A 22,731-nucleotide genomic window follows, 5' to 3' on the forward strand; every position below is an offset into this window, starting at 1 on the left:
AGATTACATTATAAAACTAATTTTTTCAAAATAGGCATTCAGTTCAGTTCAGCCGCTCAGTCATGTCCGACTCTTTGCAACCCCATGGACTACAGCACACCAGGTTTCCCTGTCCGTCACCAGCTCCCGGAGCTTGCTCAAACTCATGTCCATTGAGTGGGTGATGCCATCTAATCATCTCATCCTCTGTCGTCCCCTTCTCCTCCTACCCTCAATCTTTCCCAGCATCAGGGACTTTTCCAATGAGTCAGTTCTTCAGCTTCAGCATCAGTCCTTCCAATGAATATTCAGGACTGATTTCCTTTAGGATGGACTGGTTGGATCTCCTTACAGTCCAAGGGACTCTCAAGAGTCTTCTCCAACACCACAGTTCAAAAGCATCAATTCTTCCGTCCTCAGCTTTCTTTATAGTCCAACTCTCACATCCATACATGACTACTGGAAAAACCACAGCTCTGACTAGACAGACTTTTGTCCGCAAAGTAATTCTCTGCTTTTTAATATGCTGTCTAGGTTGCTCATAGCTTTTCTTGCAAGGAGCAAGCATCTTTCAATTTCATGGCTGCAGTCACCATTCGCAGTGATTTTGGAGCCCAGGAAAATAAAGTCTGTCACTGTTTCCATTGTTTCTCCATCTATTTGCCATGAAGTGATGGGACCAGATGCCATGATCTTAGTTTTCTGAATGTTGTATTTTAAGCCAGCTTTTTCACTCTCCTCTTTCACTTTCATCAAGAGGCTCTTTAGTTCTTCTTCGCTTTCTGCCGTAAGGGTGGTATCATCTGCATATCTGAGGTTATTGATATTTCTCCCACAATCTTGATTCCAGCTTTTGTTTCATCCAGCTTGGCATTTCACATGATATACTCTGCATATAAGTTAAATAAGCAGGGTGACAATATTCAGCCGTGATGTACTCCTTTCCCAATTTGGAACCAGTCTGTTGTTCCATGTCCAGTTCTAACTGTTGCTTCTTGATCTGCATACAGATTTCTCAGGAGGCAGGTAAGGTGGTGTGGTATTCCTATCTCTTTAAAATTTTTTAAGAATAAAATAGGCATTATATACTCAAAAATCATTATACCACCTGTATCAATGTGCTTTAATACTCACAAACATTTAGCCTTTTCTCAGATATTAACTTTAAAGCTATGCATTTATCTAAATGGCAATCTAAAACTCTTATTCTTGGTAGAAACTAAAGCTCTATATGAAATTTGGTTATTTCCAATGGCTTAGCACCTAGGGTAAATTCTTTCAGCTTTTAGTTAACAGAAGTTAATTGCTAATATTCACCAACTCCTGAAAAGAGTTATTTTCTAGAACTTTATTCTCTAGAACTCCAACTCAGATTCTGAAGTCTATACAAATTAGTGAGGAACGTAAAGCTTAACACCTGTAGTTTCTATTACTTTATTTATTTTTACATAACAAATTCTGTAATGGTTGACCATATATATGTTGTTATGGTTTTTAAAAATCATCATTCTTCATGAATTACACCCACGATTTAGCACATTTGCAGAAACAAATGCACTGGTATCTAAACAGTCAAAAAAAGCAGAGGGTGAGAAATAACAAGTGTGCAAACACCACCTGAGATGGCCAGAGATAATAACACAGCCCAGAAGCAGGGCTCCTCCTTCTCAGAAAGCACACGCCAAGCACCCAGTGAAGCTGGTGGTATACTCTGCTGTGTCTCACATGGCTAAATCACAATCCACCTGAGGCTTCAAGAAAGAGCTGACACCACAAAAGTCACAGTGTTGCACAGAAGTGCCCTGGCACATTGGTCATGAAAAAATACTTGCTTCTATTGTTAGCCTGAGGCTGTTTCACCTCTAATAAAGTAGATTAATTTAAGAGGGAAAAACTGCAGGCTGCTGTTATTTAGGGATCCAAACAAAAACAAATCCCCAGCTGTTCTATTTTAAGGATATCATTTTAGATTAACTTAGTATTAACACTAATAATCATCAGCTGTATTTCATTGCTATGAACACAGTAATCATGATATGGGAAAACAGCTGTGGACCCCATACCTAAATTTCAAGTATCAAATATCAGTAACAATTCAGCCAGACACAGTCTATATTATAAAGAACTTACAAAACTTGTTTAGATACTAGTATTAAGATTCAATATAAACTGGAGAGAGGGGAAGCAGTGAAATGTTTTCAAGATAAAATGTTTATAACACTGAGCGAGGACTTATACCTTCTTGGGGGGAGGAGGTGGTTTCTGTTGGAATGCCAATTTTACAGCTTCTGCTGCTGATTCAGGTTCTTTAATTATGCTTTTCTTTGAGTCTGCTTCTGATAACACAACAAAAAAATGATGACATTTTTCACACTTCACAAAGCGGGTGGATGCTGTAAAAGGACACAGAAAAATAATTCAAATACTATTTAACTTTAAAGACTTGTTGAAAATTGAAACCTACGTACTTGACGAAAATCTTGTAGTTCACTCCACTAGCCTCAACAAGCCAGCCTAATTTGTACTTAAAATAGATGATAAATATGAGTTCAGTAAACTACATTCTATTCATTTCAGCTAGGTGTGACAGATTTTATCTAGAGAAAAGATTGATTGAGATTCTTTCAATTTCTCCATTCACTAAAGTTTTGGATTTTTCTTTTGGGGGTGGGCTGGGGTACACTGCACAGTTCCCGAGATCTTAGTTCCCCAAAGGACTGAACCCGAACCCTTGGCAGTGAAAGCGAGGTGTCATCTAACCATTACCAGGGAATTTGCCCTCAAGTTAATTTTAAAAACTACCACTATATTAAGTAATTATTTTATTCAAATATGAGAATGAATAAACTGTGGGAAAAAAGTAAAGTATAAATAAATTAATCTGTAATAAAATTAACATTTTACTACAAAAAATTACAAACACACAAAAGTTGAAAGACAAAAATCCATTTTAATCCCTAAAAAATGTAAAATATATATATACTTAAGGTTCTTTTCAAACCTGTGAGCATTTCTAAGACCTTGACTTGGTAAATATATAAAATTATTTTATACCTTTCTTATTATCTTTATTCCACTAATTCCTATTTCTTTGACCTAAAAACCACTAAGAAACTGGGACTTCCCTGGTGGTCCAGGGGCTAAGAATCTGCCTTGCAATGCAGGGGACACAGGCTCAATCCCTGGTCAGGGAAGTAAAATCCCACAGTCATGGAGAAACTAAGCCCATGCACCACAACTGGAGAGTCCATGAACAATGCAAGATCCCATATGATGCAACACAGATCCCATATGCTGCAACTAAGACCCAACACAGTCAAATAAATAAATATTAAAAAAAAAAACCTAAGAAACTAACAAAATATAATCATACAGCTTTTGGAAACAGCGCAGGGCAGTTAAAGTGAAGATGAAACGGGTTTCTCAATTCCAAGGCATCAGCTATAGGTATCTTGTGTTTAAAACAAAAGTGATTTCCTCTTTTCTCTCTTTTAGGATACAAGCACATATTCTTAATCTTCTCCAAGCCTAATTCCACTAATGGTAACCAAGAACCTCAGAAAGCAGCATGGTAGAGAATCCTATACAGACTATTAACAGATTCAGAGCAAAATATACACAGGCATTAGTTACATGTTGGTAGGTCTAGTAATATATTTTTGTGTTATGTTTGTGTAACCTAACTAAACAGGTAAAAAAGCAAAGAAAAATGATTTTTAAAACTACGGGAATCTCTGCCTTTGGGAATATTATAACTACTTATCCACATATTAAAAAAAAACTGCACTGACTGGCAAGCACACCTCAATCTTCACAAAATAATCGAAGTTTAAAAAAAATAGACAATTCCACATTTTAAAAATAAATTTAATTATTAATTCAACCAATTTAATTTTTACATATCTGCTCTTAAACAAAAAGACAATCAAAAATATACATTCTGGACAAATTCTAGCCACAAACTTTAAAGTAGATAAGGGATCACTTGTGTATTCCATTTATCAATCACCTAATAAGGCTTCCCTAAAGTAAAAGATCAAGCTATTTCAAGTACTTTTGATTAACACAAGTCAAAATTCATTATCACCAATTCCCATCAATGGAAAAGACAGTGGCTTTATGTTATGACCAGGCACCAGTTTATAATTGTTACTGATGGTAGTAAACAGGGCAAGGATTAAAGGGCAGGGAAGCCTCTAATCTAGTTCAGGCTGTGTCACCGGAAAATCTGGCCTGAGAACACAAGAACAAAATATTTCTCTGAAGAAATTAGGTCAAAGGGAAAGAGAAAAGTGAGAAAAACATTCCTCTTTGCTTACTCCTCATTCCTCTTTGAAGGGTTGCTCAAATTCTACCTGAATATTTGCAGTACTGTTTCACACTGAAACACGTTCAACATATATCCAGGTTCAACTTATCAAAACGCTATTTCAGAAAAACAAGTAAACAAACATTGCAATGCATATTTTTTATTCCTAAAAACAAGGGGCAAAATCTGATTTTGTTAAATTTTCAAGGGATAAATAAACCTCCTTACTTTAAATGATTACTACAGATATTCTATATTCCTTTACAAACAGAATACTGATGCCAATAAACATGCTTGTATAGTATATCAACAACAGAAGAAAGATTACCTTAGTAAAAACTTTTTCAGGATATTTGTTTAAATGAAAGTTCTTCATAATTCTGAAAAAGTTTCAGGGTCAAACATAAAATCTCCAAACCACTGCATAAAAGTTTATCCTCACTCTATGAGACACATAATTACAGTAAGCCTTCAAAAAGTATTATATACATAAAAATAAAAACTAAAAGCTCCATCCAAGAGCAAGGGAACATGCAGTATGATTCTGTTTAAATGAAATACAAAAACAGGCAAAACCAATCTCTTGTTAGCGACTGTGAAAGAACATGAGGGAGCCTTCTGCTGCTGCTGCTGCTAAGTCGCTTCAGTCGTGTCCGACTCTGTGCGAACCCATACACGGCAGCCCACCAGGCTCCCCCGTCCCCGGGATTCTCCAGACAAGAACACTGGAGTGGGTTGCCATTTCCTTCTCCAATGCATGAAAGTGAAAAGTCAAAGTGAAGTCACTCAGTCGTATCCAACTCTTAGCGACACCATGGACTACAGCCTAACAGGCCCCTCCATCCGTGGGATTCTCCAGGCAAGAGTACTGGAGTGGGGTGCCATTGCCTTCTCCAGAGGGAGCCTTCTGGGGTGCTGCAAATACTGGTATGTATATCCATCACACTGTACATTCAGAATCCATGCATTTTCTTTCCTTTTCTGTATATAAATTATCCCTCAATTTCCCCCTTAAGTTAAATAAGAAAGAAATTTTTTAAAAATCCCAAGAAAAGCCCAAAATAAAAAACCCCATAACTAAAGGCTCTACCTTAAATAAAACTAGGGACACTATTCATAAAGTTATTTTTTAAAAGGGGAAAAAAAGGGCAAAGAAAAAATACATATACTTATAATCAACAATCTTAGATATTATTTTAATTTCTGATGATTTTCTAAATACTCATAATGGGACTGACAGAAATGGTATTTTATTTAAACAAAGTCAGTCAAGCAACAGTAATACCACTATAAGAAAACATAAAAATCACTATAAACATGTTTGTGAGATGAAATATGTACAGGAAGATCAAAGAGCTAAGAACAGCTTTTACATTAAAAAAAAATGACAATGAAAGTTAATGAAATTCAAATTTCAGTGTCATACACAGAACTTCATTGGAACACAGCCGATTTCACTCCTTTACACTGTCTATGGCTGCTTTCTCACAGTAACAACAAAAGAGAAAAGTCACAACAGAGACCATATGGCCCATAAAGTCTAAAATATTTACTATTCGGTCTTTATAGTAAAAGTTAACTGACTCCTATATAGCATTTAAAAATAAAGAACTACCCATAGGATAAGAAAAATATTTACAAATCACGAATCTAGATAAGGGTCCAGTATTAAGAATAAATAATTCTTCCACCTCAACAATAAACAGACAACCCCCACACACAAAAAAAAGAAAAAGAAAGAAAAAGATAACGCAAGCTAAAAATGGACAGAAACTTTAGTCTTCTCCAAAGAAGACATACAAATGGTCAATAAGCACATGAAAAGATATTTAACATCTAGTCATTAAGGAAATGCAGATCACAACCATGATGAGATATTAATCCCACTTTCTATTCCTATGATGGCTATAATTTTAAAAAAGACACAAATGTTGAGGATGTAAAGAAATTAGAATCCTTATACCTACCTTGTTAGTGGGGCTGTAAATGGTACAACATCTATGTGCTGCACTGTGCTTAGTTGCTCAGTCGTGTCCAACTCTTTGTGACCACACAGACTGTAGCCCATCAGGCTCCTCTGTCCATGGAGGTTCTCCAGGTAAGAATACTGGAGCGGGTTGCCCTGGGCAACGATCTCCAGGGGATCGTCTCAACACAGGGATAAAACCTGCGTCTCCCATGTTCCAAGCCGATTCTTCTCCATCTGAACGACCAGGGAAGCCCAAGAATACAGGAGTGGGTACCCTAGCCCCTCCTCAGGGGATCTTCCTGACCCAGGAATAGAACTGGGGTCTCCCACATTGCAGGCAGATTCTTTACCAGCTGAGCTACCAGGGAAGCCCTTATACCGTGTTAGCAACATCTACAGCAGTCCCTTAAAAAGCTAAACAGTTACCACCTCACCAAGCCATTCCACTCCTAAGCATATAGCCTGCCTCTCGGGGCTCGTCTCAACACAGCTTAACCATTAAGAATTGTTTATCAATTAAAATTGCCGGGTGGCTCAGACGGTAAAGAATTACCTGCAATGCAGGAGACCCAGGTTTGATCCCTGGGTCAGGACAATCCCCTGGAGAAGGGAATGCCAACTCACTCCAGTATTCTTACCTGGAGAATTTCATGGACAGAGAAGCCTAGTGGGCTACAGTCCACAGGGTCGCAAAGAGCTGGACACGACTAAGCGACTAACACACACAAGCAAAACAAATAAGCAAAGAGTTTTCTTAAATTATCTTATACCATAATAATTCAAAGCATTACTAGTCCAGGAGATTTTTAGTATCTGGTGACTATAAGAGAGACTATTGTAAGTTCAGGAAAACAATAATTCTGATGTAAGGTATAATGTATATATTTCGGGGCAATTAATGATTTACAGAAAAGGCAGGGAAAAAGAAGAACAGAAGAAGTATACTTACACACGAAGGTCTCTACGTGTGTGCATAAGTCGCCACATTTAGGACAACGAAGCTGGTTTCCACCTTTCCCAGAATTCCCAGAGCCTGATTTCTTACTGCTTCCCTCACTTGCTGATTTCTAATGTTTGTGCAAGAAAAGAAAAAGTGTCAATTATTACTTTCAGGCAACCACCATGTAACTTAAGTTTGTATTTAAATTTATGTTTATATTGTTTGTAATTAATCTTATAAAAAAAACCAGTTCTAGTAAAAACAATTACTGTTTCCCTTCTTTACATGGTATGATCCAGCATGTATAATAATTAGCTTTTTTTCAATGACAGTAAATACTAGAGGAAAAAAATACCAATAAGCATTAGTAACTACTTACTAAAAAACTTACTATGAAATTGAATTGAGAGTTATTACCATGACAAGTAGTGACTCAACTTTCTTAAATCTTAACTTCTGTCATCTCTAAAAAAAAGGGGGAGGGATAATTTCACCTACTTTAGAGGGGCATTGTTAGGATTAAGTGTGTATATGAAAACACCTAGCATTTTGTCTCATACATATTAATAACTCAAGTGTTAGCCAAATTTGCATAATAAAAAACATGATTATTCACTGACTTAATAAAGTTACCAATCATCTACTTCCTAGCTACAGAGTTCAGTTCAGTTCAGTCACTCAGTCGTGTCTGACTCTTTGCGACCCCATGGACTGCAGCACGCCAGGCCTCCCTGTCCATCACCAACTCCCGGAGCTTACTCAAAGTCATGTCCATTGAATCGGTAATGCCATCCAACCATCTCATCCTCTGTCGTCCCCTTCTCCCCCTGCCTTCAATCTTGCCCAGCATCAGGGTCTTTTCAAATGAGCTACAGAGTAGCCCACCAATAAGTCATACAGATATCCAAGATTTTTAGGTAGAGGATGAGGTAAGGTTTATATTATCATGAGTTTAAGAGCTGTGTAGAAACAGAAAAGGATGGCTATTCTTAATCCAACCAACCATCAGACTGACTACATAAATTATTTAATGAAGCTTCTTTACTGTGTTGGGGTGTTAGAAATTTTAATTACTGCTTACCAATGAAATGCTTATCAAATAATGTTAAGGTTCAGGCTGATACACAAAATAAAAATACATAAAATTCTTCACATCATTTTATATTTCCTACAGAAAACATGGGCTTCCCTGCTGACTCAGCAGTAAGGAATCTGCCTGCAATGCAGGAGACACAGGTTTGATCCCTGGGTAGGGCAGATCCCCTAGAGAAGAGAATGGCAACTCACTCCAGTATTCTTGCCTGGGAAATACAGGACAGAGTCACCTGGTGGGCTGCAGTCCATTGGGTCACAAAGAGTAGGATACAACTTAGCAACCAAACAATGAAAACATATAACCAATGAAATACAGAGTACTATTATATTTGTTTAAATGAGGGAACTCAAATATGTATATAAATGCCAATAAAGATAAAATACCTTATTTCCATCTCCAGAGCCATCTTTACTTATCCCATCTCTTGAGGCAAAGTATGCTGGTGTTTCTGTAAAAGCTCTAAAAGGAGCTCTTCGTAGAAGCTGAGTTTCAAAGGTCCCAAGCCTTCCTAAAACTGGTATATGAATACGACTACAAGAAATACCTGAAAATACAATGAAATTTGTTTGGTCTACACATCAAATATTAACACACCTTCAATAAATCCTCTGGAAACAAAAATCCCTAAAGCATTAAGAAAGTTGAAAAAGTTAGTTTTCACAGCAATAGTACAAACTGGTGACACCATCCTCAAAAACTGGCCAGACCTGTGCTTTGGAAGTGAGGAAAGACCAGAGACAACAATTAATGGCCCTTTCAAAGTGTGAAAGGGGAACAGGGGCATTTATGTTCTATATTGTTATATGTCTTATATCTACCAACAAGAACAAACAAAATGTAAATAAATAGGTGTCTGGATCTGTTTTTTGGGATCACTGTTTGCTGACTCCTGCTTCTCTGCATATAAACACAAAATAAACTCCCAAATAAATTATAGTCATTGGCAAAAGAGCCATACTCCATATTGTGAGGCAGTATTTCCCAAGTTGGTCCTTAAAAGACTGCTCCCTACACAAGAAAATTAATGGTCATAAGTTAAACAAAATTCCACAGACCTCAATACCCTAGAGCTACTTAGAATCTTGCAAAAGCTAATAATGTACATTGGCCATGAAGCAAGTTTCCCAGACTGCTATTAGGAGGTGATTAAACTTTGGGGGTGAGGCCGGTGGCGGTGGTGGTGGTGAACACTTAAACTTAAGAAACTGATTTTGCCTCCCTCATTTTATTCCCTGCACAATTCACAACTCAGGATTTAGTTTCTACACCTGTTAGGGCTTTTTTAAAGATATACACATGTATATGTTGTATTCAAATGCAAAAACTGGTTTAAAATTATGTAGTTAAAACAATTCCAAAACAATTGCTTAGTTATGTAACTGTTTTATTAACAACTCTCTCCCATTTTCCAACTCCTTTTATACTGAATAACTTATCACCATGCCATCTCCAGTTTCACAAAGCACAAAAATGAACCCACCAAATTACTCAGCAAAGATACAAAGAGGAAAAAAATTTTATTTCTATATAAATTCACAAAGAACACTAAAAAAGGATTATGACACCCCAGTCCCTAACCCCAAAAGTATAAACTTTTGCTTAACACTATTAAGCTTGGATATTGAGGAAAAAAAAAAATTTGATGCATTCCTTATAATTAACATTTTTAAGACATTTCAAATTTTCTCAAGTGTAACATTTCCATGTTTTGCAGTAAACTATGTTAGCCATTACTCTCTCGTTGGTGATGCCATTGAGTCAGTGATGACTCAAAAGACATGAGTTTGAGTAAACTCCAGGAGTTGGTGATGGACAGGGAGGCCTGGTGTGCTGCAGTCCCATGGGGTTGCAAAGAATCAGACACGACTGAGTGACTGAACTGAACTGACTCTTGTTAAATACAGTTTATGAAATTTAAGCTAAACATTAATGTTTTTTCAAGGACATAGTATGATTTAAAGACTGCTGCTGCTGCTGCTAAGTTGCTTCAGTCGTGTCCGACTCTGTGCTAACCCATACACGGCAGCCCACCAGGCTCCCCCGTCCCTGGGATTCTCCAGGCAGGAACACTGGAGTGGGTTGCCATTTCCTTCTCCAATGCATGAAAGTGAAAAGTCAAAGTGAAGTCGCTCAGTCGTGTCTGACTCTTAAAGACCCCATGGACTGCAGCCTACCAGGCTCCTCCATCCATGGGAGTTTCCAGGCAAGAGTGCTTGAGTGGGGTGCCATTGCCTTCTCCAGGCAAGAAGACTATGTCCCTCTAAAAAGCAAGTTTAGACAAAGTTGTGGGGGAGAGGGATAGATGAAATCAAGAATGCAGAAAGCTGAATGTACCTTGGGGCTGGGTGATGGGTATCTGGGGGTTCAGTGTTCTATTTTGTGTGTGCTTGAGAACATTCATTAAATGAAAGACAGCATAACACAATAATTTACTATAATCTATGCAACAAGTGTAATTTTTAACTGAACTTTTATGATGTATTCACAAAGAAAACTACAATTATAACAACCTTTATATTTGTATTTGGATGTTATATTTGTACTCAGATGTTTAGAACAAAATTTATACCTGAAGTTTCACATACAGTGTATATTTTCCACTTATATCTTTTAAAATAGCATTTAACAATGTACAGTATCTAATACTATTAGAAAATAAGCTGAAAGGAAATTATCTTTGGGAATTTAAGAGAAATAAAAATGAACATGATTCTTTTAAAATCTACTTGAATAGAAAGAAAAATAAGTCCTTCACTTTAAATAACTTATAAGGTAACATATGAAACCAAACTACACAGTCACCACAGACAATACAATTTAAAAAACATGTTCATGTCATTTAGACCTCTAAATTTAAGAACTTCTTTGCTGGCCCTGATAGTATGGTACTGAAGTGGTGTTTTAACATTCTATAATCTAAGGGCTACACCAACATGATGTTATAAATACTAAACCACTGGTTCCCAAACTTGGGCATGCATTAGAATCACCTGGAGGGCTTGTTAAACCATAGAGTGCAGGGGATCTTCCCTAGTTCTGATTGACAGAGTGTGAGGCGGGACCCAAGAATGCATTTCTAACAAGTTCCCAGATGATGCCTATGCTGCTGGTTTGAGGACCACACTTTTTAAAACCACTGTACAAAACAATGTAAATGACCAGTCATTCACCAATCATGTAACATCTTCACAGAAAGCACCGCAGCAAGCCAATCAGGAATTGTTAACCCTTTTTTTTGTCCTCTGGCTCACTGGTGAAGCCTATTCAGAACATTTTTAAATGTACAGAATAAAATATATAAGAACCCAATCATCCTGAAGTAGTTAATATATGTAGTAGTTAAAATATGAAGTAGTTAAAATATGGTTCTTAACAAAATTAAACAAGATCTAACAGCTTTTAAAATAACCATGATTTCAAAGTGGTGGAAAGTGTAAACAATATTTTGGGCTATCAGGAATGTAATGTGAAACGAAAACATCTGTGATTTAGAATGGTGACAATTCCACAGGTATTGCTAATACTACTACTAGTTTCTTGCCTATATTTATAACTGAAGGAAATGCTACATTTCTCTCAGAGACTACTGAAAATAAAGTTCAAAGAACCTCTGAATTTTATCCCTGGGCCTTTTGGAAGCCTGTGAACCCAGGTGAAGAACATCTAAAAGCCAAACAAGGGGAAGTATTTATGTGAAGTATATTTCAAAAGACTACTTGGCAGTAATGACAGAAGACAGTTAAAAGTTAAACCACTTACAAACTTCTGTCATAAAGATAAAGTTTTGAGTTTCAGAGCAGCTGTTTTTTAAAAACTATATATTAGAATAAGGGATAAAAATTTTAGGGCTTTTAAGAACAGGAGAATATTTTATTCAATTTCTAAATACTTCCTATATTCAATCTTAAACTAAGCATTCTCCAAAATAACACCAATGATTCAGCTTAAAAGATAAACTGATCTTTAATTTGCATTTTAGAAACAGAGCGAAAGAACTAATGAAAATTTAAAACTAGCTATTTGTAGTGACATATTTAAGTGTTTAACAACTTATGAAATGGCAAATCAAGTCAGATGCTCTCTTAAACACCTGACCCCTAACACAAATTGGAAACAAAATTCAACAAACACTCACGATGCTCACAATTTGGTAGATACTTACTGCTTTTAATAATCTCAACTTTTTACTTTATGTCCAAGTTATTACTTCAGGAATTCTGAATACTTTTTAATAGAATACTTATTAATAAAGAAAAATAACATGACTCCTATAATAGCTTTCCTCAAATTTAAAAATATTTGACAGGTTTTCACTAATGTTACTAATCTACTGGTCTGAAGGTGAACACGCCCAAGAAAAGAGAAGTGATTAGGAAATAGTGTGTAATTCCGGAAATAAAGATGTTCTATCACTTATTCATTTTGTCTTATTTAATTTGTATTGGATTTAATCACAAGATAGGGAGGGAACTAAAATCTAGCTAAAAACTATTAAGTTAGGCACATTTTGTAACTATCATGAGAATTATGGATGCCAACCAAGTTTGAGCATCTTCAAATCTTCATTTACCTTATGAGGTGACACCCTTTCAATGGACAAGAACAGAAAGCATCCAGAAATCAAGAACGTTATACAGAATCACACAACTCTCACAGCCAAATTCAGACCAAGTATCGTCACTGAGGATTTTTTAAATGGAATCAAACATTTTTGAATGCACATACTTAGAACGCAAACTGACTGTTATATATGCAAGGTACATTTTAAAAACACATACACCAATAATGAAAACACCAGCAATCTGAGCAAAAAAAATATTTAAAATTTTTACTTTAATATACATTTCATATTCAAAGAGAACAGTGAAGAAAATATTAAATTGGATACATATAGCCCAACAGGAAAAGAAAACAGATCCAGTGTCTAGTACGACAATTAAGTAATTTTTCAAACTACCATTTAAAGTTTTTAAAGTATAACATGACAGATAAAGGAACAGAAACAGAGAACAGCACTGTACTTCAGAGGAGTTATGACATCTCCTTTTATTCTTAAATCACTGTACAATTTCCTGTAGAAGACTATATTGATGAGATTTGTTTAATTATGTTGCTGAAATTCTTAACTCTAATTGTAAGAATAACACACTAAAGTTCAATTCTAATTTTTCTTTCACTCTCTTCCTCTTTCCAGGAATTCTAAATAAAAATAACCTTGGAGGTTTTTCAGGCTTTAAAAAAAATTATATTTTTGTAGACGTATATATACAGTTTCTACCATGGAAAATAAACATTGTATGTAATAAAGCCTTGGGAAAGTCTCAAATCCATGTGAAAGCCATTTGATGTTTCATTGTCACATAAAAATATTAAATTCTATAATGATATTGGGTAATATCTCACATTTTAATTTACTCCTTTACAGTAAAAGCTATGGTTTGGTATTAAAAAGCTCTAGTAAACTTGTATTAACTGACAAACAAACAGATAATTCCTAAATAAGCCATTAATTTTTTACTTACCTAAGAATAGATTTAATTTTTTTAATTAATTTTTATTGGGGCAGTATAGTTTCTTTACTAAATTTAATTTTTAAAAGGAGCTGTTGTTTTGAAAAGAAAAATAAACAACTGCACACTTCCTACAATTCAGTTTTCAGGGACAATTGATAGAAATGAAGACTTTGTCAAAAGGAGCCTTCCCTACCCAAGGAGAACACCCACATATTTCATACAGGCCCAGAAACAATATTATTGTCTAGTTCTCTAAACTTGAAGGTGAGGACTTATTCAAGCACGAAAACAGGGCCTGGCACACAGGAGGCTGTCAACAAGTGTGTCTGATAAATGAATTCAACTACCTGTCACTTTCAAGTGTTTGCAACTCAAAATTCCTAGAATATGGATGTCTACTTGTTCAGGTTTAACAGTGTATGGGGACTAAATTCACTCCTTTATATTTACATACCATTTTAGGAAACGCTTCTGCCCACACAACCTCATTTAATCCCTGTGTGAAATAAACTGTCAGAAAATAAACATTTAGTAAACAGGATTTTACAATGATGCTAAATATTAGGAATAGGGGGCTTTCCCCCTCCGCCCCGAGATCACAAGCTGATAATCCAAAACAAAACGAATTTGCCTAGAACTTAGTGATTAAAACAGGATCTAGCCTGTTGTCAGCTATTCATAGATTTAGGGAAGAGAAAAATGGTTTCCCTTCCGGAATCTCTTTGCTGGGGTACCATCCCTTCGCAGCTCCTGATAAACAGAAAGGAAAAATAAACAAGCGCCACGCTTCAAAACTATTTGCGACCGTCAAGTTAGGAAACCCGGCAAACGACTGCTGAGACACCCAAGTACTTAAAAACAACTGCTGAGATAACCGGCACCTCCTCAGACGCTTTCCCGCGGCCGCCTAGAAACAGCAGGAGTCCGGTTTACGTCCCGGTGTGAGCGACCGCACAATGACTCTGACACCCCGGGCCTCGCGCGGCCTGCGCCCGGGACGGCCGGGTCGGCGCCCCGAGGCCCCAGGGGACCCCAACAGTGGCAGCCCTCCAGCCGCGCCCTTCGCGCGGCCCGCGACAGGCCCGAGGGAAACCCGGCCGGGCTCCGGAAAAGGAGCCGCAGTCAGAGCAGCCGGCAGTCCCCGGAGGAGCTCTGAGTGGGGTCTGGGGACACTTTTTAACAAACGAAGCAATTTGTCCCCCGCTTTCAGGGTTTCTGCGAAGCGGCCACATTCTAGCCCCAAAGGCCTGAAAGCCAGCGGGTTGGGGAACCCAAGGGGTTCACCTCAAATGTGAGAAACAGCTGCTCCAGAGGTTGGCAGAGTCCCATGCCACGGAAGGGGTTGGGGGGGGAGGGTGCCAAGAGAAGCACCGAGTGGTGGGGGCGGTCTCTTGCCCTCCCCGGAGTCTCCACCGCCCGCCAGGACACTCCTGGATCAAGGGCTCAGGTGAGGGACTACTTCGTTACCTCTTTGAGCGGAGACGAGCGATGAGCTAAAGATTCGCGCGGCCGCCGCTCCGCAAGTACAAGCTCCGCAGCCCGACATCTCCGCGGGGCCTAGGCCGGGGCTTCGCCCCCAGCGGCCCTCTGGGTCTCAGCGGCCGACTCTTACTCGCAAAGTTCGCTCCCTTAGCTTCGGAATCTCTTGCCCGCTCTAGGCCCAATGCAGCGTTGACCAGCTTGGCACCAGAACCTCCGCTCTCTTCGTGCCCCACTGCCGTCTACTCAATAGACACCTAACCCCCCCCCGCCCTCCCCCTCCTCCTTCCCCCGCTCCCCCCTCCCCGCCCACAGGGCCCCGGGAGCGTGCGCGCGCCTGCGTCCTAGGTCTCGGGAGGGGCGTGGGCACGCGCCGCGCGTGCGTGCGTGGGACATCGATGTACGGCGAGGGGAAGGGGGCGGTGACCTGGGCTCCAATGAGCAGGCTCCTACGGCAGACGGCCGACCCGAACCGGGGAACTACAAGTCCCGACAAACGATTCTTCCGGAGGTCTCCAGAGTTGAAAAGTTTGCGATAGAAGCGGAGAGATGCATGCTGGGAGTTGTAGTCCCAAATCGTCGCAGTAAACTGGTCATTTTGGACTTTTGGCTGGAAAGGTCAAAGTGAGACCGGTGGCTTGACCGGTCTCGAGAAGTCTTGAAAGCCGCCGATTCAGTAAGAGTCGATAAGTTCCTTCTTCTGAGGGTTCCACATCTTTATCCTTAGGAACATGGAACTGGTGGCATTTTTTTACCAAGTTCTCAAGCCACTGTTTGTTGATGACAGCTCTCTTTCCTTGTTTTTTCAAGCCTAGTGGTGACGACTTCCAGCCGTTGCTAGTCCCGGGGTTCTTTACAATCCTCTGTCCCCTTAAAGCTGAGCACACTTTGGTAAATAGTTACTTCATTCAGCTCTCTTCTGTTACCCTTCCACTCCTGCGTGTGTATGGCTGCTTTCTCTCTGGATGTCTAAAGCAAATCACCCAGCTAGCTGACAAGGTGCCGGATGGTGACAAATGAATCTTTTCCCATCCGGGTGGGCACCAGATTACTTTGTATATAAGATTCTGATCAACTCCGAAGCTCAGAGAAATTGCCAAGTGAGCTTGGATATCTTCAGTTCTGAGCTGGGGGAGGAGAGAGTAGGGGGAGGGCGACAAGCAAGCCAAAGTCAGAGTTATTTAACCATCATCAGTCTTGGGTCAGAGAAATGTGACATAGTTTCCCAAGTCTGGCCATGAGAAGGGGCATTGGCCTTGGCCCAGGCCACATGTGGTTTTTGTCTTTCTGGGTGCTAACTCCTAGTACTCCTTCAGCTTAAAGTGACAGAGACCAAAAGGGAGCCCAGGTCTTAACTCAGCTGCCTTCATGAATAGAATTTTCAGAGAGTATAGACTCTAAAGTTCCTTCATCCCAGTGTTTTGAAACTGTGTTTCTAGAATTCCCCCAGAAGCCAAAGCTCTTTGTGGGTGTGAGGGGACTAAAAGAGGGGAACTCCCAAACCTTCCTTCAAGCCACTGCTGAAGTCAATCAGAGCAGCTCTGCTTTAATAAACTTTAATTTATTGAGGTTTTGCTTGAAAATACAGTTGTTCTGCTTTAAAACAATGTTTGAAAACCACTGATTCTGGGACAAACTTCTTTTAGCAGTAAGCTAAGTAAGTCTCCTGGAATCTTTAACACCCAATTTAATCCTTTCATTCCACTCTACCTTCTATTTCAATTATATACACATTTTCTTATTATTATATAAAGAAGTTGTTTGCTAAAATTTATAGATTGCTATAAAGCAAGATGAATAAAAGCATTAGTTAGGCCAGGTCTCATCTGGGGGCAGCCTATGAAAGCTTCCCTTTCTCTATCTGTTCTAAGGACTTGACTTATTCAGTCAGCAAATATTTATTGAGCACCAGTTACATGCCAGACACTGAGACACAAAACAAAAAAGTTTCATGAAGCTTCTAGTGGGGAAAAATAAGATGGTAAGTAAACAAAAATATCTGACATTGCTATGATGACATAGTTCAGTTCAGTTCAGTCACTCAGTTGTGTCCAACTCTTAGCAACCCCATTGACTGCAGCACCCCAGGCTTCCCTGTCCATCACCAACTCCCGGAGCTTACTCAAACTCACGTCCATCAATTCGGTGATGGCATCCAACCATCTCATCCTCTATCATCCCCTTCTCCTCCTGCCTTCAATCTTTCCCCCAGCATCAGGGTCTTTTCCAATGAGCCAGTTCTTCGCATGAGGTGGCCAAAGTGTTGCAGTTTCAGCTTCAGCATCAGTCCTTCAATGAATATTCAGGACTGATTTCCCTTAGGATTGACTGCTTGAGTCTCCTTGCAGTCCAAGGGACTCTCAAGAGTCTTTTCCAACACCACAGTTCAAAAGCATCAATTGTTTGGTACTCAGCTTTCTTTATAGTCCAACTCTCATATCCATACATGACTACAGGAAAAACCATAGCTTTGACTAGATGAACTTTTGTCGGCAAAGTAATTCTCTGCTCTTTAATATGCTGTCTAGGTTGCTCATAGCCTTTCTTCCAAGGAGCATCTTTGAAATTCATGTCTGTAGTCACCATCTGCAGTGATTTTGGAGCCCCAAAAAATAAGGTCTCACTGTTTCCATTGTTTCCCCATCTATTTTCCATGAAGTGATGGGACCGGATGCCATGATCTTAGTTTTCTGAACATTGACTTTTAAGCCAACTTTTTCACTCTTCTTTCACTTTCATCAAGAGGCTCTTTAGTTCTTCTTCGCTTTCTCCCATAAGGGTGGTATCATCTGCGTATCTGAGGTTTCTCCCGGCAATTCTGATTCCAGCTTGTGCTTCAGCCAGCCCGGCATTTCACATGATGTACTCTGCATATAAGTTAAATAAACAGGGTGACAATATACAGCCTTGACCTACTTCTTTCCCAATTTGGAACCAGTCTGTTGTTCCATGTCCAGTTCTAACTGTTGCTTGTTGACCTGCATACAGATTTCTCAGGAGACAGGTCAGGTGATCTAGTATTCCCATCTCTTTAAGAATTTTCCACAATTTGTTGTGATCCACACAGTCAAAGGCTTTGGCATAGTCAATAAAGCAGAAGTAGATGTTTTTCTGGAACTCTCTCACTTTTTTGATGATCCAGCAGATGTTGACAATTTGATCCCTAGTTCCTCTGCCTTTTCTAAATCCAGCTTGAGCATCTGGAAGTTCATGGTTCATATAGTGTTGAAACCTGGCTTGGAGAATTTTGAGCATTACTTTGCTAGCGTGTGAGATAAGTGCAATCGTGCAGTAGTTTGAACACTCTTTGGCATTGCCTTTCTTTAGGATTGGAATGAAAACTGGCCTTTTCCAGTCCCGTGGCCACTGCTAAGTTTTCTAAATTTGCTGGCGTAATGAGTGCAGCACTTTCACAGCATCATCTTTTAGGATTTGAAATAGCTCAACTGGAACTCTATCGCCTCCACTAGCTTTGTTCGTAGTGATGCTTCCTGAGGCTCACTAGACTTCACATTCCAGGTTGTCTGGCTCTAGGTGAGTAATCACACCATCATGGTTATCTGGGTCATGAAGATCTTTTTTGTATAGTTCTTGTGTATATTCTTGCCACCTCTTCTTAATATCTTCTGTTTCTGTTAAGTCCATACCATTTCTGTCCTTTATTGTGTCCATCTTTGCATGAAATGGCCCCTTGGTATCTCTAATTTTCTTGAAGAGATCTCTGGTCTTTCCCATCCTATTGTTTTCCTCTATTTCTTTGCATTGATCACTGAGGAAGGCTTTCTTATCTCTCCTTGCTATTCTTTGGAACTCTGCATTCAAATAGGTATATCTTTCCTTTTCTCTTTTGCCTTTGACTTCTCTTCTTTTCTCAGCTATTTGTAAGGCCTCCTCAGACAGCCATTTTGCCTTTTTGGATTTCTTTTTCTTGGGGATGGTCTGGATCACTGCCTCCTGTACAATGTCACAAACCTCTGTCTATAGTTCTCCAGGCAGAGACTCTGTCTATCAGATCTAATCCCTGGAATCTATTTGTCACTTCCACTGTATAATCGTAAGGGATTTGATTTGGGTCATTTCTGAATGGTTTAGTGGTTTTCCCTACTTTCAATTTAAGTCTGAATTTTGCAATAAGGAGTTCATGATCTGAGCCACAGTCAGCTCCCGGTCTTATTTTTGCTGACTGTATAGAGCTTCTCCATCTTTGGCTGCAAAGAATATAATCAGTCTGATTTCAGTATTGACCATCTGGTGATGTCCATGTGTAGTCTTCTCTTCTGTTGTTGGAAGACGATGTTTGCTATGACCACTGTGTTCTCTTGGCAAAACTCTGTTAGCCTTTGCCCTGCTTTGTTTTGTACCCCGAAGCCAAATTTGCCTGTTCCTCCAAGTATCTCTTGACTTCCTACTTTTGCATTCCAGTCCCTTATAATGAAAAGGACATCTTTCTGGGGTATTAGTTCTAGAAGATCTTCATTGATCTTGTGAATCTTCATAGAACCATTCAACTTCAGCTTCTTCAGCTGAATGTGGTGACATTCTTCATCATAGAAATAAAATCCTGTTTTGTAATGTATTCTTCTATCATTCTCAGAACAACTGAGTATTTAATTTTATTTATGGGCTGATGTTTTGTGTACTTAGCCTGTATTCCCAACTGTACTATGAGTCTTCAAAGGCAGGTATTTCATTGTATACATGGGCTGAATATACAGTATAAATTCAATAAATACTTGATTAAGTAGTTATCTTCCAACTTCTTTAGCTTGGCAGAAAGCTGGGATGGTGTCTTCAGAAAATAAGACATTAAATCAGAGCAAATTATAATTGACAATAAAGATGTTAATAGATACAAATTCTACAATTTATACAATGGTTGATCCAACTGATTGAGTATCCCAGAAGGAATTATTAGAAATTAATAGAGTAGACTTTGTCCCAGAAAGTACAAAACAAGCAGAGCTGTATACAACTTAGTTTAACTTTTCCTCAAATGTGAGCAAAGGTCATGTGGCTTTGGCATCAGACTGGTAATGGTTTCATCACACAGGCCACGTTTATTTGGTAGTTTCGATACATCACCCCCAAACTATGCTCTGTGGGTCAAAATGTACCAGGATTTTTAGGATCAGCCCTCAACAAATCCACTACCTAGATTGGGACACGAACTTTGTGTTAGGTTCTTTGATGGTATAAATCTTATGAAGTGAAGTGAAGTGAAAGTCATTCAGTCCCATCTGACTTTTTGTGACCCCCATGGACTATGGCCTGGCTGCCAGGCTTCCCCATCCATGGAATTCTCCAGGCCAGAATACTGGAGTGGGTAGCCGTTCCCTTCTCCAGGGGATCTTCCCTGCCCAGGGTTTGAACCCAGGTTTCCTGCACTTTACCATCTGAGCCATTATTCAAATTGGGAAACTTATACATGAGGATATTCCAAAACTTCCATTTGGTACTTGAGCACAGAGGAATGTTGAGTTTAAACAAAGTATCATCTGTGCTAGAAAGGGTTCAAACCTAAAAGAACCACTTGACTATATGATAAAGGAGTCTGTTCCCAGTATTCCAAGAGTTAAAGGAGTCTGTTCCAAGTGTTCCAAGAGTCTGTTCCTAGTCACACCCTGGGGCAAAGACATTGTCCCAACCTGTGTGAGTTTCAGGTTGGGACAATATCTTTGCCCCAGGGTGTGACTAGGTAGCCATGAGATGGAGCAGAGCCATGAGAAAGAGCACAGGGGCTCTAGATCCATAGTAGGACCCTCTGTCTCACTTGGTACTTTCCAGGTATCCTCTGGTTAAGTTTCTATCAGGCCACCCTCCCAAATCTGGATTTGGAGGCACAGAGTAATTTGAGATTTTCCCTGTGGTAATACGGATATTCTGTCAAGAAAGTGATGGCAAGTACTTGTGGTCTTATCAGCTCTTTGGAACAAAATACTTTCATATCATATCAACTTTCAGCACTTTTCTGATAGGCTTATGTAGCTTTAAGTGAAAGTGAAGTTGCTCAGTCGTGTCCGACTCTTTGCGACCTCATGGACTGTAGCCTACCAGGCTCCCCAGTCCACAGAATTTTCCAAGCAAGAGTACTAGAATGGGTTGCCATTTCCTTCTCCAGGGGATGTTCCCAACCCAGGGATTGAACCCGGGTGTCCCGCACTGCAGGCAGACACTTTACCATCTGAGCCACCAGGGAAGCCCCATGTTGTTTTATAAAGACGGTCAAATACAAAGTAATGAATAGCTGGGAAAAGATTCATTTTGTACTTAAAGTATCTCGTGAAGTCGTGAAGTCACTCAGTCGTGTCCAACTCTTTGTGACTCCATGGACTGTAGCCCACCAGGCTCCTCCATCCATGGAATTTTCTAGGCAAGAGTATTGGAGTGGGTTGCCGTTTCCTTCTGGGAGGGGTCGAGAGGCAGGCAATAAAGAGGCAACAAACAAGTGGGCAAGAGTTAACGCAGAGAAAAGTGCTGTGCAGAAAATACCCGACAGCCCTCTGGCAGATGATGGCCCTTCAGACTGGGTGGTCAGGGAAAACAGCTTAGAAGACGCCACCTAGGAGGGAGCATCTGAGCTAAGACGGGACGAGTCTCATTCAACCCCCTCAATCCCACGAGGTGAATCAGTCCTGTGCTAGGCAGAGGGACGGCCCCCAGACACGCCCATGTCAATCCGGGGGACCTGTGACTGTTAGCTTAGGTGGTAGAAGGGACTGCAGGTGGGATTAACGTCATGGGCCCTGAGATGGGGAGATTATCCTTCATTATCTGGGTGGGCCCAAAATAACCCCAAGTATCCTCAGAAGATTGAAGCAGAGGAGGATGTGAAGATGGAAGTAGTGGAAGGCAACGCGCTGATGGAAACAATTGCAGTGACGCAGCCACCAGCCGAGGAAGGCCAGCAGCTTACAGAACCTGGGACAGGAGGCACAGGTTCTCTCCCATGGTCTCTAAGGGGACCTGCCCTGCCTACACTTTGATTTTAGCCTGGAAGATTCATTTCTAGATTGTTCCAAAATGTGAAAGAGGACAGTGAAGGACAAACTTGAATAGGAAAGCTGTAGAAGATTTGGGAAAGGGAAATTTATTTATCTTGGACTATAATGATTGCAAATAATAGTCTTAAAGTATGCAGTGAAATACTAAAATTTTGCCGAAGCTGAAAAAAAAAGAAGTCAAATGCTATTTTCCAGCTCAAATAGTTTCACTTGAGTTGACTTCTTGAGTTATTTACCTTTTGTGAACTACATGACTAAAAGGCACAAAATATTTTATGTCTCTACATTAACTTTTTCCTTTTATACTTGATTCTACCTCACAATATTGTGAACACTGTGACTTGCTAAGTAAAAAATATTTTACAGGTTAGAGTCAGAGTCATCCAATCTAGCACTGGATTTTCAGATGAGGAAACAGGCCTATGAAAAAGCAGGGATTTGACAA

At 39.5% G+C, this 22,731-nt stretch overlaps 1 protein-coding gene across 3 annotated transcripts in view; it reads right to left on the reverse strand.

Moving 5' to 3' along the window:
* The window catches only part of CLPX (caseinolytic mitochondrial matrix peptidase chaperone subunit X), a 36,705-nt gene extending 21,141 nt beyond the window's left edge, over positions 1-15,564 (reverse strand). Inside the window, exons 1-4 of one of the 3 annotated variants that reach the window (XM_061430091.1) lie at positions 15,274-15,564; positions 8,677-8,837; positions 7,207-7,324; positions 2,218-2,372 (exon numbers count right to left, since the gene is read on the reverse strand). In XM_061430091.1, the coding sequence (XP_061286075.1) occupies positions 2,218-2,372; positions 7,207-7,324; positions 8,677-8,837; positions 15,274-15,352 (513 nt within the window). In that variant the 5' untranslated portion in view covers positions 15,353-15,564. The remainder of the gene's footprint in view (positions 1-2,217; positions 2,373-7,206; positions 7,325-8,676; positions 8,838-15,273) is intronic. The other 2 variants (XM_061430093.1, XM_061430092.1) reach the window with 2 other exon arrangements.
* Between the last annotated feature and the right edge of the window lie 7,167 nt (positions 15,565-22,731).

This window comes from Bos javanicus, chromosome 10, assembly GCF_032452875.1.
Source record: "Bos javanicus breed banteng chromosome 10, ARS-OSU_banteng_1.0, whole genome shotgun sequence".
NCBI classification, from domain to species: Eukaryota; Metazoa; Chordata; class Mammalia; order Artiodactyla; family Bovidae; genus Bos; species Bos javanicus.